The sequence below is a fragment of the Oncorhynchus nerka genome, linkage group LG21 (assembly GCF_034236695.1).
Source record: "Oncorhynchus nerka isolate Pitt River linkage group LG21, Oner_Uvic_2.0, whole genome shotgun sequence".
NCBI classification, from domain to species: Eukaryota; Metazoa; Chordata; class Actinopteri; order Salmoniformes; family Salmonidae; genus Oncorhynchus; species Oncorhynchus nerka.
Window position 1 is genome coordinate 5,311,554 of NC_088416.1, and position 16,116 is coordinate 5,327,669.

General features: G+C 42.7%; 1 protein-coding gene across 1 annotated transcript in view; it reads right to left on the reverse strand.

Annotated features, from left to right (window-relative positions):
- Positions 1 to 2,605: 2,605 nt before the first annotated feature.
- Positions 2,606 to 16,116, reverse strand: part of LOC115104403 (bMERB domain-containing protein 1-like) — a 46,972-nt gene continuing 33,461 nt past the window's right edge. The window contains exons 3-6 of the mRNA XM_065006219.1: positions 7,782 to 7,855; positions 3,836 to 3,950; positions 3,475 to 3,545; positions 2,606 to 2,961 (exon numbers count right to left, since the gene is read on the reverse strand). Coding sequence (XP_064862291.1) covers positions 2,846 to 2,961; positions 3,475 to 3,545; positions 3,836 to 3,950; positions 7,782 to 7,855 — 376 coding nt within the window. The 3' untranslated portion in view covers positions 2,606 to 2,845. The remainder of the gene's footprint in view (positions 2,962 to 3,474; positions 3,546 to 3,835; positions 3,951 to 7,781; positions 7,856 to 16,116) is intronic.

Sequence of the window (16,116 nt, forward strand, 5' to 3'; positions counted from 1 at the left end):
CCCTGCTCAGAGGAAAGCGTTGTGAGGTGCAGAGATAGAGCGTGGGGGTCACCGGATTATGCTTGCTGCTTGTTTGATTGACAAAACTAACCGTTCTGGCAGCTCACCAAGGACACTCGCGACAACAACAGGAACTTTGTCAAAGCTCTCTCCTCTCTCTACTACTGATGACTCACACTAGCTTATCCTTCCTCTCCTCCATCTCTCTTGGTCTGGCTAACACCAGCTTTCGAAGTCCTCGAAGTGGGTCACAGCTCTTCGCTGTATAGTCATGTGGGTCGTGTCAGCCAGACTACCCCTCTCCTTCCCTCCCCTCGGTAACACAAAATTACCACCTTGTTCTATATGGGAATAAGGGATGAGCGTGGCAAATGGTGCATGATGAAATTGTGTTTTATAATTGAGGTGTGGTGACGGTACCAACATTCAATAGCATGTCATAGGGGCTGCCTAGGAAAGAAAAGACCCTTGATTTCAGAGGAGACTTCAGAGGAACCCTGATTTCAGAGGAGACTTCAGAGGAACCCTGATTTCAGAGGAGACTTCGGAGGAACCCTGATTTCAGAGGAGACTTCAGAGGAACCCTGCTTTCAGAGGAGACTTCAGAGGAACCCTGATTTCAGAGGAGACTTCGGAGGAACCCTGATTTCAGAGGAGACTTCAGAGGAACCCTGATTTCAGAGGAGACTTCAGAGAAACCCTGTTTTCAGAGGAGACTTCGGAGAAACCCTGCTTTCAGAGGAGACTTCAGAGGAGACTTCGGAGGAACCCTGATTTCAGAGGAGACTTCAGAGGAACCCTGATTTCAGAGGAGACTTCAGAGGAACCCTGATTTCAGAGGAGACTTCAGAGAAACCCAGCTTTCAGAGGAGACTTCAGAGGGACCCTGATTTCAGAGAATAAAAAAATAAAAACACACCCAACAGATACCAGCGTGTGTGTAATGTAGTGCTTTTTTCTCATTGTATACAGTATGTTCGGACTTCCTACGCTGTGGTTGCTAGGGCGACCACTGAAAAGTTATCATCTCCATTTCCAATGAGTAGCCATGGAGAGGCTTGACACTGAACTGTGGTTCCGTGTTGACACGGACTGCCTAGTAATTACTGACAATTACCGACACAGTTTACAGTAGACCTATACAGTTTAACATGTTGTCAGTAATAATAACAGGCTGTCAGTAATACAGTGCAACAATGTTAGCTGCAGTGAGCTGCAGTTCCACTCAAAATGACTGTTGTTACGGTGGAAACCTTTCCTGCTGATCGGTATACTGCACACTAACCTCTAGTGTGTGTAAAGTCAGCAATGTGGAAGGACGAGTCATTTTGTAGTCCCATAAAATATATACTTTGAGTGTATGTATTAAATAACAACAACAACAACAGGAAAGGAAGCGAGTGATGAGTCATCTGCTAAGCTAAGTTGTTCAGTATGTTCAGTCACTCCTAAAGGCCTCTTAATTGGACGTAGTTGTCAAGTCTGTGACTAATGACCTCTTTTTTTTAGTGAGTTGCTTATAGTCCGACGTTAGTGTCACGTTATCACGAAACCATACTCTTATCACGAAACATCAATTAGCCCATCAGTTGCATGTCTGGCTAACGTTGACCTGGCAGCATGATTAGGCTGCCGTCAATTAACGCTGACTATGAATTAGTGAGCCAGTGGGAAGTCTGTTCAAAGGCAACTACAGCAATTTGAAAGGTAAAAGAGTTAAGGAGGCTAAACAGGGCTTAAAGAGATGTATGTATGATGTTCCAATTAGAAAATACTGTACAGTACATCTTCACTGTTGGGTTTAGTCTCAGGCATCACAAATAATCATCTACACCGGGGCAGCAATATTTAACATCTGCCACTGGTGGACAAGCAGAGCTTTGTACATAATTTGATAGCAATATCTGACTCATGCAAATTACGTTTACATCCAATCTCGATGAAGGGACAGGTTCTAGGTATATAAAGGTACCAAAGCCAGTGAGATAGTCCAGAATGAACTGCTCTGAGAGCATTGGTGACACCATTGAGAGGCGGGGAGAGGCAGTAGGAGGAACTCTGACAATGATGAATGAGAATAGTCTGATACAGACGACGGAAGATCATTGCACAGCCTCATGGGGGATGAGCCTGATGCGGAGAGGGGACACTGGGTATAGAACTCAACTAGAAGTGCAGATAGGACTGGGGCCCTAATGTGTGAGAGAGAGAGAGAGAGAGAGAGAGAGGGGGGGGGGGGGTTGGACAGGGAGAGAGAGAGAGGGGGGGTTGGACAGGGAGAGAGAGAGAGAGAGAGAGAGAGAGAGAGAGAGAGGGCGAGGGAGGATTGGACAGGGAGAGAGAGAGAGAGAGAGAGAGAGAGAGAGAGAGAGGGTTGGACAGGGAGAGAGAGAGAGGGGGAAGGGAGGGAGGGTTGGACAGGGAGAGAGAGAGAGAGAGAGAGAGAGAGAGAGAGAGAGAGAGAGAGAGAGGGAGGGAGGGAGAGAGAGGGAGGGAGGGACAGGAGAGAGAGAGAGAGAGAGAGAGAGAGAGAGAGAGAGGGGGGTTGGATAGGGAGAGAGAGACAGAGAGAGACAGAGAGAGACAGAGAGAGAGAGAAGGGGGGAGGGAGGGTTGGTCAGGGAGAGAGACAGAAACAAAGGAGTGAAAGAGAAACACAGCCCAGACGGGATGCAGCATAGACTGGGAGATAAAACACCACTAATCTCATCCTGGCGACATACCCAACCTACTCCACTGGCTGGTTGTCTGTCCGTACTTCAAGTGTTACTCGGGTTGGAAAGCTGAAACTGTGATGCAACAGGGTTCTATTTTGGCTCCATGGTAGAGCCCCTGAGGGCCCGGCCTACATGATGGAGCAGGTGAAGCCACAGCACTCCTTCAGCAGGGACAGGCCTGTCTTGGTGAAGGGGGACGAGGTCTGCTGGGCCCTGGACGTTAGCCGTCTGGCTGGAATCTGACCTGAGGAAGAGGAGGTGGAGTCAGTCAGAGGATATGGGGATGTACCAGGTGGAGCACTGGTGATGCAGTAGTAGATCAGACATAATGACACACACATTCAGACTCACCCAGACACAAGGGTACGCAGACACATGCATGCACACACACGCCTTCAGATGATCTGATATGAGCAGAATACACGCTGATGAAAACAAATTTTGCTCGGTGGGGAGCCAGTTCAAAGATGTATGCATTTTTGTGGGTGAAAAACATAGTTTCAAAAATAAATGCTTCAGTAGGGAAGAAAGAATTTAACAAGAAAGAGGCGCCAAACTGTCCAAAGAAATCGTCATCAAATCAAGGCCACTGACTCTTACTGCCTCAAAGTGAATACTTGAAAACGTTGAGACATACAATTGAGCATTTGAATGGAAAATAATAACTCACTATGACCACACACACACACACACACACACACACACACACACACACACACACACACACACACACACACACACACACACACACACACACCTTTCTTCTTGGAGTTTCTGGGGAACTTGGACTGGAGGAAATCAGCCATTTCTTTGTCCTCCTCCCTTTCCCTGTAGAGGGAAGAAAAATGGATGAGTGGAACTTGAAACGCTACATTTCTGTCTGTTCCTGCTAGCGATGACTAAGACTCCATATCCTCATGCCCTTTCTCCCTGGGTGTCTTCACATGCCTCAAAAACAATCAATTATTACCTTGTATTGTATTTGTATTTGTATTTCTGGGGGGACAACATACTGTACGTTGGGACCCCAAGGTAAATGCCTAGGCATTAGCTCAGAGAGCTAACAGTGTTCTGGTGAGCATGACACCTGGTTTCGAACCCCAGTCGGTCTCACTTGCCTTAGCCTCTCAAACTCCACATCGTCAACAAGGAAATCTCTGGTCTCCACCAGCTTGTGGATCTGCTGGAGAAGATCCTCCTCTTTCTGCCTGTCCTCGTTGGACTTGTCATTGTCTGTAACAGAATTGTTTTATGAGTTTGATCACTTTGGTCATGATAATGTATGATTACACAGTGTCTCATTCCCCAAGTCGATATTAACACATTGTAATCATTATTGACACATAACATACATTTTGTGCTTGTTGAAGGATTTAATGATCTCACTTACGACTGGATTCAGTCTGTGGTGCTGTAGAGCTGCGCTACAGGGTGATAGAAATGTAAAGGTAGTGTTCCCGTGTTAGATGAGACTGCATTCCCGGCAAACGCTGCGTATGTCGGCTCAATAGGAAATGACCTTTACCTTTAAATTGCTCTAGAGCGCTGAACTTCAGCGATATGGATTGAATCCAGCCGTAATCATTATTTTACAGCACTTACAACTCATGAAAAATCAGAAATCAGAAAATCCACAACAATTTACAACAAAAGTTTTATGAAGCACAAATTGTGTTAGGTCCCACATGCAGTGGATACATCTTGACAAAAGAAACAAATCACCAGATGCAATTTTCTGCTTACATTCTTATCAAAGTTAATGTGTTAATGCCATTATCTTCACAGAACCCACTAAATCTACCCCAAACCCAGGATAGAGGTGCTGAGTGAACGTGGTCTGGACTCTATGGAGGAGGGTCATTGAGACGCCATAGAAGGACAGAATTACTGTCTTGTGGTCCAGGTACACTCCTACTCTGGAAGAGCAGGGGACAGGGATATCAGTCTGTTTATCATTGTGGTAGAAGGTGCAGCTATAGTCAGAGCAGATTAAACACCAGGATCGATCATTCTTCCCAAACAAACTGCCTCTGTCTTTTCTGCTGATCCCTTTATATGAGACGGCTATACAAACTGACCCATCCCCGTCCCAGTGTACCTCCCAGTAGCAGGCTCCAGACAGACCCTCCCTACACGGCACCTGGGGGTAGAAGGTAAATCTGTCTGGATGGTCAGGATATTCCAACAACTGACACTGGTCCCATTTAACATCTCTGTTCCCCACCGACAGATACAGTTTGTTATGTGCTGTGTTGGGATCCAATGTGAGCTGATAATTTCCAGATATCTTGGCCATGTCCTCCTCCAATACATCCTCCAGTCGTTATTTTAGTCCGGAGACTGATTCCTTCACATCTTCAAAGGAGACATGTTGGTCGACAGTGCTAGGTAAGGCTTCAGATGCAGGAGTGACACAGAGAGACTGGACAGCCTGGAGGAAATGGATGTGATCCTCAGTTTCCTCCAGCTCATTGCCTCTCCTCCTTCAGCTCAACCACGTCCTGCTCCAGTCGCACCAATCGCTCTTCAACATGAATCCCTTCAACCCTCTTCCGGGCTATGATCAGCTTCTTCACCTCAGAGTGCCTTTTCTCAATGGAACAGATCATGCCAGTAAAGATATTTCCACTGTTCTTCACCGCACCCTATGTAGATCGCTTGAGTGACTTCATAGCCTTTCTTACTTTATTCTTCTCCTTCTTTATCCCTTGGGTCCTCTACTGGAATGTCTCCCCCAACTCTCTCTGTTTCGCAATCCTTTCTGCTTCCACTGAGACTGTTTCATGGCCTTTATGTTCATCTAGCAAACACTGATAACAGATAAACTGCTGATCGGACCGGCAATAAACCTCTAGTAGTTTAACATGATGAGAGCAGATCTTCTCCTGTAGCTGTGTGGTGGCTTGGACCAAGTGGTGCTTCTTAAAGGTAGGAGATTCATAGTGAGGCTTGAGGTGAGTCTCACAGCAAAAGGCCAGACACACCAGACAGGACTTGACAGCTTTGAGTTTTCTACCAGAACAAAAATCACACTCCACAGCTCCAAAATCAGCATAACAGTGAAATGGAGGAGTAGGTTGGAGTCCTGTCTTCAGATTCAGAAGTCAGCCAACAGAGTGTTTTTCTTCAGAACAGGCCTTTGAATAAATCTTTCCATACACAGAGGGCAACTGTAGAAACCCTTGTGGCAGCACGTTGAGCATCACAAATAGAACCAATTTCAATTTTACCGCCTGCCTACGCAGATGTCCCTAGCGCAAGCGGTATGGTTAGCATGTTACTCTGTCTCCCGCCATGGTCCGCATATCAATTTCTTGTCTCTACCGAAATATATTTTCTTTGACTAAAATGAAAAGCAATTTTGTAATAGTTATCGTTTTTTTCCCCAGGGAATGTCGTCTTGTTATCATCATAGTTTTAGTCAGGAAAAATAGTTTGTTGATGATTATTTTTCTTGATATTTATTGCTGACGAAATGAACACGGGATAGGGGTTTGTTCTACCACCAATTTGACCCGTTGACAGTGGATATATTTCGGTAGAGTATTCCATGTTAATAGGGAAACATTGTTTAAAGGGGGGTTTGAGTTTGATCACTTCTATAATGACAATGTATACAGTATCTCTTCACAGGATTCTGCTGTGCTGAAGAATCGTTTCAAGAATTAAGTACAAATTATACAGCTATTACATTTTGTGGATGGTGAAGGGACTACTGACCTCACTTATTAATTATTTGGTAACATGTCACTGTATTTTAATTTTACATTTTAATTTTATTTAACTAGGCAGTCAGTTAAGAACAAATTCTTATTTACAATGATGGCCTACCCCGGCCAAACCCGGACGAACCTGGGTCAATTGTGCGAAATATATCCACTGTCAACAGGGGTTAAATCAGTGGTAGAACAAACTCAATATATGACAACAGGATGAACAGTAATTTTTAAAACTAATTAGATCTGGTTTTATAACATCTCATGCTGTGAATCATGATTCATTAAAACTACTTATAACAGCTTATGACAAATGTTATAATGTGTTTTATAAACTAGGTAGTTTGGCTCCTGGATGATGATTGGCTGAAAGCTGTGGTTTATCAGTCATTATAAACTGGGTGGTTTGAGTCCTGAATGCTGATTGGTTGAAAGCCATGGTATATCAGATTGTGTACCATGGGTATGACAAAACATGTATTTTAACTGCCCTAATTATGTTGGTAACCAGTTTATAATAGCAATAAGGCACCTCTGAGGTTTGTGATATGTGGCCAATATACCACATGTTGCGTCGTGCAAAAGAACAGCCCTTATCCGTGGTATATTGGCCATATACCACACCCCCTCAGGCCTTATTGCTTAAATATACCATGGGTATGACACAAAACTACTTGTTTACTCTTCTAATTATGTTGGTAACCAGTTCATAGCAGCAATAAGGCACTCCATGTTGCGTCGTGCGTAAGAACAGCCCTTAGCCGTGGTATATTGGCCATATACCACACCCCCTCTGGCCTTAATATACTTGTTATAAGGCTTTATGAATGCATGCATAAGGACACCTACAGTAAAGTGTTACCAACTATTTTACAGCACAACAATTTACACATATCATAGGATATAAAGACAATGTCAGTTTCATTAAGCACAAATTAATTTACCCTGCGTGAGAAAGGCCCCACATGGTCCCAGCTGAGTATGAAAGATGGGTATTGTTTGTCGAGAAGTGTTTATGCTTATGACACAACGCCACTTCCTGATTCTGTGTGTACTCTGAAACTGTAGAGGGTGTGGTGTTGGACAGAGGTCAGGACGAGATTGTCTGTCCAATCAGAGGCAATCTTTACTGCCATTGACGGCAAGTTTTACAGTATGTCTGGAATTTAACCCTCTACAATCCATTGTACCTTAGTCTGCAGTTCAAGACCTCTCAGTAGTTGACCTCTCCATCCAAAACACTATTCTCATACTCATTGCCCTAACTAAAGTAAAGAAAAGAATATAAAAAAGAATATTAATAATAAATAAATAATAGTTGGGCACACAATGTAAACATAGATTATACCTGGTATGGACACCAGTTTCTGGAGCTCCTTCTTGAGGCGAGTGATTTCCTTACACAGCTGAATGTCATCCATCCTAAAGACATAAACATGTAATTATTTAAAACCCCTGCATTATTCAGAATGATTCAGCAAACGGTCCAATCTGAGTTTACATGTATTTATTCAAATGTTTTGTCATTTAGCAGACGCTCTTATCCAGAGCGACTTACAGTAGTGAGTGTACATTTTTGATACCAGTAACCCAGTATCACAGCATCACAGAGCCTAGAGACATCCATTACTGTCAGCTAACTGAGAGCCTCACCTCCTCGACCTTTCTACTTGTCAGGTAGGATGAACAGGGATGGCGGTGGGCAAGGTGCAGAATCCCTCCCATGTGGCATCCCAAGCTTCAGAGAACAGCCACTAGACTCAACAGGATTCATCACACTTGGACTGTAATGTTGAATTCTAAAATCATTCCATGAGTTAGAGTTCTTTCAGGTGTGACATAAGACCTCTCTGGTATTCTCTACAGCGCCACATCCAATACCATTACTGTCTCTGAGCAGCCAGCCTCACATCTCCAATGTTATTTAACGTCAATGGTAGAAAGTCCCCCCCCCCCCCGCTCAGCCTGTACTCAGCTGCCTTTCTCTCTCCCATCACATTGTACTGAACCCACTGGCACAGCTTTAAACAGAATACCTGACTTATTAGATATCAGATTTTAAACAGTGTCATCAAAGGCTAAAAACAAGATCCATATATTAAATAAACACTGCCGGGCTTCCATACATTGCCTGTGCCAAAACCTCCCTCCTCCAATGAATGAGGAAAGGATTCTCTCGCTCCCTCTCTCTCTCCCTCCCTCCATGTAACACTTTCCAAGCATTACAATACAGGGAGTAGGACTAGGCGCTCTGCTCCATGTGGTTAGACCAGGGATTCTTCAACTTTTTCAGCCTGGGACCCAAATGAGAAATTCTGTGTTTTCCTGGGACCCAAGCTTATGAAAACCTGCAACTATAGGTACATATAGGTACATTTAATTGCCCTTATGTTTAAAACAAATGTAATAAAGACAAAAACACATGACAATGAAATGAAATACCCATATAAATAGCGATTCATGTTTATTTTCCCCCATTAAAAACACTCTTACATATCAGTCTAGGTTGGAATGGTTGGTGTTAAAATACAATAAATCATTTTCATTCTGAACTGGAATAAATTGATCATATCACACAGACGTAGACCAGAAAACAAACACGCAAGCGCACACACACACACACACACACACACACACTCCTAATGAAAGGTGTGTGGCTGGTTGAAGTTTTCATCAAGAATGTCTATTCTGGGCTCAGTTTTTGACAGTGCAACCCTAAGGTCATGCTCAGCATTGAGTCTGTTTCTGTACTTGTCTTTAGTTTGCTCCTTGGTCATGAGACCTAGTGACTTCAAACAAGGTTCAGAATGTCCACTAAGTGGCCCTACACATTGCACACCCTTTAGTTTGTCAATTTTCATCTCATATGGTTTTACATTAATTTCAACCTCTCTTTCGTATCGTCTGAGATCCCCAAAGATTGGAAATCTGCCGCGGTCATCCCCCTCTTCAAAGTGGGAGACACTCTAGACCCAAACTGTTACAGACCTATATCTATCCTACCCTGCCTTTCGAAGGTCTTCAAAGCCAAGTTAACAAAACAGATCACCGACCATTTTGAATCCCACTGTAACTTCTCCGCTATGCAATCTGGTTTCCGAGCTGGTCATGGGTGCACCTCAGCCACGCTCAAGATCCTAAATGATAACATAATCGGCATCGACAAAAGACAATACCGTGCAGCCGTATCCATCGACCTGGCCAAGGCTTTCGACTCAATCACCACATTCTTATCGGCAGACTCAACAGCCTTGGTTTGTCAAATGACTGCCTCGCCTGGTTCACCAACTACTTCTCAGATAGAGTTCAGTGTGTCAAATGAGCCAGTCTCTATGGGGGTGCCACAGGGTTCAATTCTCGGGCAGACTCTTTTCTCTGTATACAGCAATGATGTCGCTCTTGCGGCTGGTGATTCTCTGATCCACCTCTACGCAGACAACACCATTCTGTATACTTCTGGCCCTTCTTTGGACACTGCGTTAACTAACCTCCAGACGAGCTTCAATGCCAAACAACTCTCCTTCTGTGGCCTCCAACTGCTCTTAAATGGAAGTAAAACTAAATGCATGCTCTTCAACCGATCGCTGCCCTCATCTGCCCACCCGCCTAGCATCACGACTCTGGACGGTTCTGACTTAGAATATGTGGACAACTACAAACAAACTCTGTAAACTCTCCTTCCAGACTCATATTAAGCATCTCCAATCCAAAATTACATCTAGATTCGGCTTCCTATTTCGCAACAAAGCATCCTTCACTCATGCTGCTAAAAATACCCTCGTTAAAACTGACTATCCTACCGATCCTTGACTTCGGCGATGTCATTTACAAAATAGCCTCCAACACTCTACTCAGCAAATTGGATGCAGTCTATCACAGTGCCATACGTTTTGTCACTAAAGCCCCATATACTACCCACCACTGTGACCTGTATGCTCTCGTTGGCTGGCTCTCGCTTCATATTCATCACCAAACCCACTGGCTCCACGTCATCTATAAGTCCTTGCTAGGTAAAGACCTTCCTTATCTCAGCTCACTGGTCATCATAGCAGCACCTCCTCCAGCAGGTATATTTCACTGGTCACCCCCAAAGCCAATTCCTCCTTAGGCTGCCTTTCCTTCCAGTTCTCTGCTGCCAATGACTGGAACGAATGGCAAAAATCACTGAAGCTGGAGACTCATATCTCCCTCACTATCTTTAAGCATCAGCTATCAGAGCAGCTTACAAATCATTGCACCTGTACGTAGCCTATCTATAAATAGCCCATCCAACTACCTCATCCCCATATTTTTATTTATTTTATTTTTTGCTCCTTTGCTGCACCACAGTATCTCTACTTGCACATTCATCTTCTGCACATCTCACTCCAGTGTTTATTTGCGAAATTGTAATTATTTCGCCACTACGGCCTATTTATTGCCTTACCTCCCTAATCATACTTCATTTGCACATACTGTATATAGACTTTTGTATTGTGTTATTGACTGTTTGTTTGTTTATTCCATGTGTAACTCTGTGTTGTTGTTTGTGTCACACTGCTTTGCTTTATCTTGGCCAAGTCGCAGTTGTAAATGAGAACTTGTTCTCAACTGGCTTACCTGGTTGAATAAAGGTGAAATAAAACATTCAAAAAATACTGTATGTGGGAATGTCTTATGTCCGTCCTACATGTAGTGTTGGTACATGGAATATTCCTCAACTGCATATATCATAAATTGCTATTGCAAATAGAAGTATTATGTTCAACAACTGACATTTTCAGATATTATTTTGACAAACACACTTTGGTACTTACAATTCATTCTCTATTGTCATAGATTTGGTGGGCACTGTCATCTGTGATCTTTGTGATATGACTTTCTTTAAGCACATACTGATGAAACTGCCACTTTAATATTTTTTTCTTCAAGTCTACAGACGCTCTACATTTATTCACTCTGTGACAGGGTTGGATCCTATATGCTACTTTTATTATTGTCCTGTAAATGGTTTAGTGCTTATAATTTAGGCTGTGTGTGTAGAATGGGGAATAAAGGAAAATACCTCTACTAATAAATTACTACTAGATTATAGTGATAAGGAAAACAGCGTGCAAATTTGGCTTGTGTATTCATTTGCCTATAACTAATCAGAATTCCATTATGTTTACATAAAAAAGAGAATACTTCAAAATGAGAAGATCCTGCCATGGAAAAGACGACTGGGCGGACATAAAGTGTAAAGGAGGGGAAATAACTCACACCATGCAGCAGGACACCTTCAGCTGTGGGGTCTTTGTAATGCAGGTTTGATAGTTATATTTTCAATAATGAATGGTTAGCTGTTATGTGACAATTAGGTCAAAAACTATATTTTATTTTTTGGTGTAGATGGCCAAGGAAGGTGCACAGAACTTCCCCAACATCCCAAATTCATATGGAACCTTCAAAAACACATGGAGCAACTGCGGAAAGAAATGGCTGAGGATATACTAAAAATGTCTGGTATGTAAATGACATTTAATTCACAGTAAATGTAAATTATTTATTTTTATGTAGTTGTGTGGGACATGTTCAGTTCATGCCTATGATTTCAGAGTTCAACAGAGCCAACAACTGCTTCACGTGTGTCACTGATAAAGAACCTGGATGTGGCCCAAAGACTGACTGGGTTAGTAACTTAAATTTAACATGTTTATAATCTTTTGACAACAGTGACGGCATGTAAGGCAATTTATGATATAACACAATGGATGGCTAATTCGTCATTCGTCGTACTGCATTGATATTTGATATTATTTTTAACGTGTTACGCTTTGTTTTGTTTTGATTGACTGTATTGCCTGCCAACGGTGGTTCCATGTGCTGTGCCTCGGAATGAAGACAAAAGAGTTCAACAGAGTAAAGAACACAAACTGGAAGTGCAGTCTGTTGTTGAAAATGTATGCTATACCCCATCCACACTGAAGAGGCTCTGAAATGTACCTCAACCAGGGATAAAGAGAAAGTTAAAACTGTGAAATGTTTCATACTTAATTGAAGTTAAATGTCTGTTGACATGTTGGAAAAGATGAAAGGTCTACAGGTCTGTTTAATTTGTCAATATTAAATTTTTATTCATTGACTTACTGGCCACCATTACTGTGGTTACATGTTCAGTATATGTATTGACCAGTAAACCCACTGCAGCCTACCTCACAAGCTCACTCTCCATCCCTGCTTTGGACAATTAATAGCATGACTCTCATACTTTGCCCTTTTCCTTTATGGTTGATATTAACGACGAAAGGAGATATTATCTGTCTCTCTCCTATTGTGTACCACTGTTAAATACTGTGGAAAAATAAAAAACATGGAAAATAAGTACTTTGAACTACCAATTTATTGTAGATAAATACTAAAGAAAATAATAAACACAACACTGGACTGAACCCCCTTAATTGTCAAACTAATATTAATGTACAATATAGAAGATACATGACAAGAGGTTATGCAATATGGGTGTATATCCACTGCATGCTTCGTAGGTGTGTAATTGACATGACCAATGAGCTATTGCAACTTTGAAACTATGAAAAATGTACGTTACACCGCGTGATTTTACAGTACACAAACAAGAGTGTGCAATATAGAAGGGTAGTCAGCGGACATTCGGTCACATGACCAAGGAGCTATTGAAATGTTACATTAAGAAAAAATATTGTAAAATCATGTGAGATGAAAATAGACAAACTGACATGCTGACCAGACTGGACACGTCACGTGCGCGAGCGCGAGCGTCGCAAAATAAATGTCGAAATCCATGTTATTAAATTATTGCACCCACACTGCTCGCGTGCGCCAACGAGCGTCTGCGACGCCAAGGGCTAAAATAGAACTCATTCCTATTTCTGACGCAGATCACGGTGAAAGTCCTGCCTCTCCCATCATCTCCTCATTGGTTTATAGAAGCAGGTACCCACGTGCCATCTCCTCAATGGTTATACCCACGTGGGTGACTGAAAGACGAACTGTTTTGCCGGTAGTCGTGGTACTACAATGAAAGTTTAGATGTGATCACCATGTAAGTTAAACGATGAAAAAGCCTGGAAGGGGAGAGATGACTAGAAACGATTCGGTTGGCCGTTTTATGTGTGGATTAATTGCTGGAGTATAGGTTCTTGTGCATTTCAGGTAAAATAACAACTTAATGTTTATATCCCAGGACAAATTAGCTAGCAACAGCAAGCTAGCTAAATCGGACAAATGAACGTTAGCTAGCAAGTGCAAGCTAACTAGCCAAATTGCCATACACGTTTAATGATTTTCGACCTGTCCCCAAATTAATGTCATTGGTTCAGAGTTTGTTTTGATATTTTAACCTGCATGTCATGATCGCGTTTGGTGTGGGGGGGCAAAATAAATGTATGCACGATAGGGTACGATGGCACACGCGCCCAGACGGTTTGGGTTCTTTTTGAAGGGTGTACAATGTGTAGGGCCACGGAGTGGACATTCTGAATCTTATTTGAAGTCACTAGGTCACATGACCAAGGAGCTATTAAAATGTTTAAAAATGCAGGTAAAACCATGTGAGATGAAAATGGACAAACTAAAGGGTGTGCAATATAGAAGGGTAGTCAGTGGACATTCTGAACCTTGTTTGAAGTCACCAGGTCACATGACCAAAGAGCTTTTGAAATTCAAATTTTTGAAAAATGAATGTAAAACCATATGAAATGAAAATTGACAAACTAAAGGGTGTGCAATGTGTAGGCCCACGGAGTGGACATTCTGAACCTGGTTTGAAGTCACCAGGTCACATGACCAAGGAGCTGAAAATTGACAAACTAAAGGATGTGCAATGTGTGTCTATGCCATCAGGTTAACTACAACCAGTTTTGAAAGTGTTAGGAGTAATGGTTAAAGAGCTATTGAAATGTGAACATTTTGATTTGTCACTTTGTTGACGGTCCTTAACTGCTTTTGGTGGACCTAAGGAAAACTACAGGCGAATATCCAACCTGAAACTGGTTTTACCTCGGTCAATGCTAGCTGACTTACTTTTCCACTGTCGAAGCACTGTTTTCTGAAGCATTGTGCCCCGACAAAAAAAAGTGGAGCAGTAACGTTATACCCTGTCAGCGATTGTAAATGGAGCTTCGTAGTATTCAATACCCTGAAGAAAGGTGAAGTATGAACCCACCCACACCCGTGTACACCTACTTATCTTAACACCTTGCACCTTATTCCCATCATTCTCCTGATCCTTAAACCAGAGCTCATATGAGACAGATGTTTCTGCAGATACATTTTAACCACAAAATTAGATTGTGATTCCAAAGACAGAGGATAGAGTCCTCTTATCCACGAGAGAAGTCTGTTCAGTGAAATACTGTTTCTTCAGTCAGATCCCCCATCTCCTTAGTTGTTGTAATTATGTTCCTATTTATCATTTTAGAAGCCTTTGCTGCCAAACGGGAGGTTGCGTCAATTGAACTGACTTCAACAAACGTGGAGTGTCTGCACGGATGCCCTTTGATGATAATTTAAGTCCGGATAAACTTGCTAAGGCAATAATTAAACGTTGGGCAATTGATGTTGTTCATAACCACTTTGTAGGTGTTCTGAAATAACTCCCTGGGTTTACCGTCATGCTGTGGATGTTTTGTCAGGACGTGTCATTTTAATTTGTTCGTTTTGAGCGACTCATTACTAAGCACTTCCCTGCACAAAACACATTGTGGGCGCTTCTGGTTATTTCTCAAAGTTTGTATGAAACCAAGCGAGTGAGAATGACAAGGCAGTGGCTGACAGCGCATCATCTCCTGCTGAACCACAGCCCTGCAGCGTGTGGGTCGCGAAGTGATCTTCAATAAAACTGCAGAAAAAAAAGATCTCGTAAACAGCAAAGCACAAAGGCATCTCCCTCCCACTCGCGCAGCTGGCAAATTGAGCAGAGACACAGCTGCTAAGCAGAGAGCGCACTGAACAGAGAGTGCAGTTGCATTTGGCAAAATCAGTTCCAGTAATGAATGAAATAATTATACATTTACTCTGACACGTCGTGACCCACCATTAGTGGTGGGCCCTTTAAAAAAGGCTGGGTTAGACAAACATCCAGGTCCTCGTCAGAAGAGGACAAATACGTAGTGCCGCTGCAGGGAGGAAGACAGAAAAGAGGAAACCACCAGATATTCAGTGAACTGGCTGTTAACAGGGTATCAGTGTTTACACATGCACTTACTTGCACACCCGTAGAATGATGCCGGAGAGGATGGCTGATATTTTAAGTGCTCCTAACGAACTGTGCTATTTTAATAATTTATAGCTAAGCTAAGGCTAGTTTTTTCAAGCAGAAATTTGCATCCTGTTGCACAAACTCAAAACAGTTCTGGGACACTGTAAAGTCCATGGAGAATAGGAGCACTTCCTCCCAGCTGCCCACTGCAATGAGGCTTGGAAATACTGTCACCACCGTTAAATCTACTATGATTGAGAATTTAAATAAGCATTTTTCTATGTCTGGCCATGCTTTCCACCTGGTTACCCCTACCCTGAACAACAGCCATCCACCCCCCACAGCAACTCGCCAAAGCCTCCCCCATTTATCCTTCGCCCAAATCCACATAGTTATGTTCTGAAAGAGCTGCAAAATCTGGACCCCTACAAATCAGCCGGGCTAGACAATCTGGACCCTATCTTTCTAAAATTTGCCGAAATTG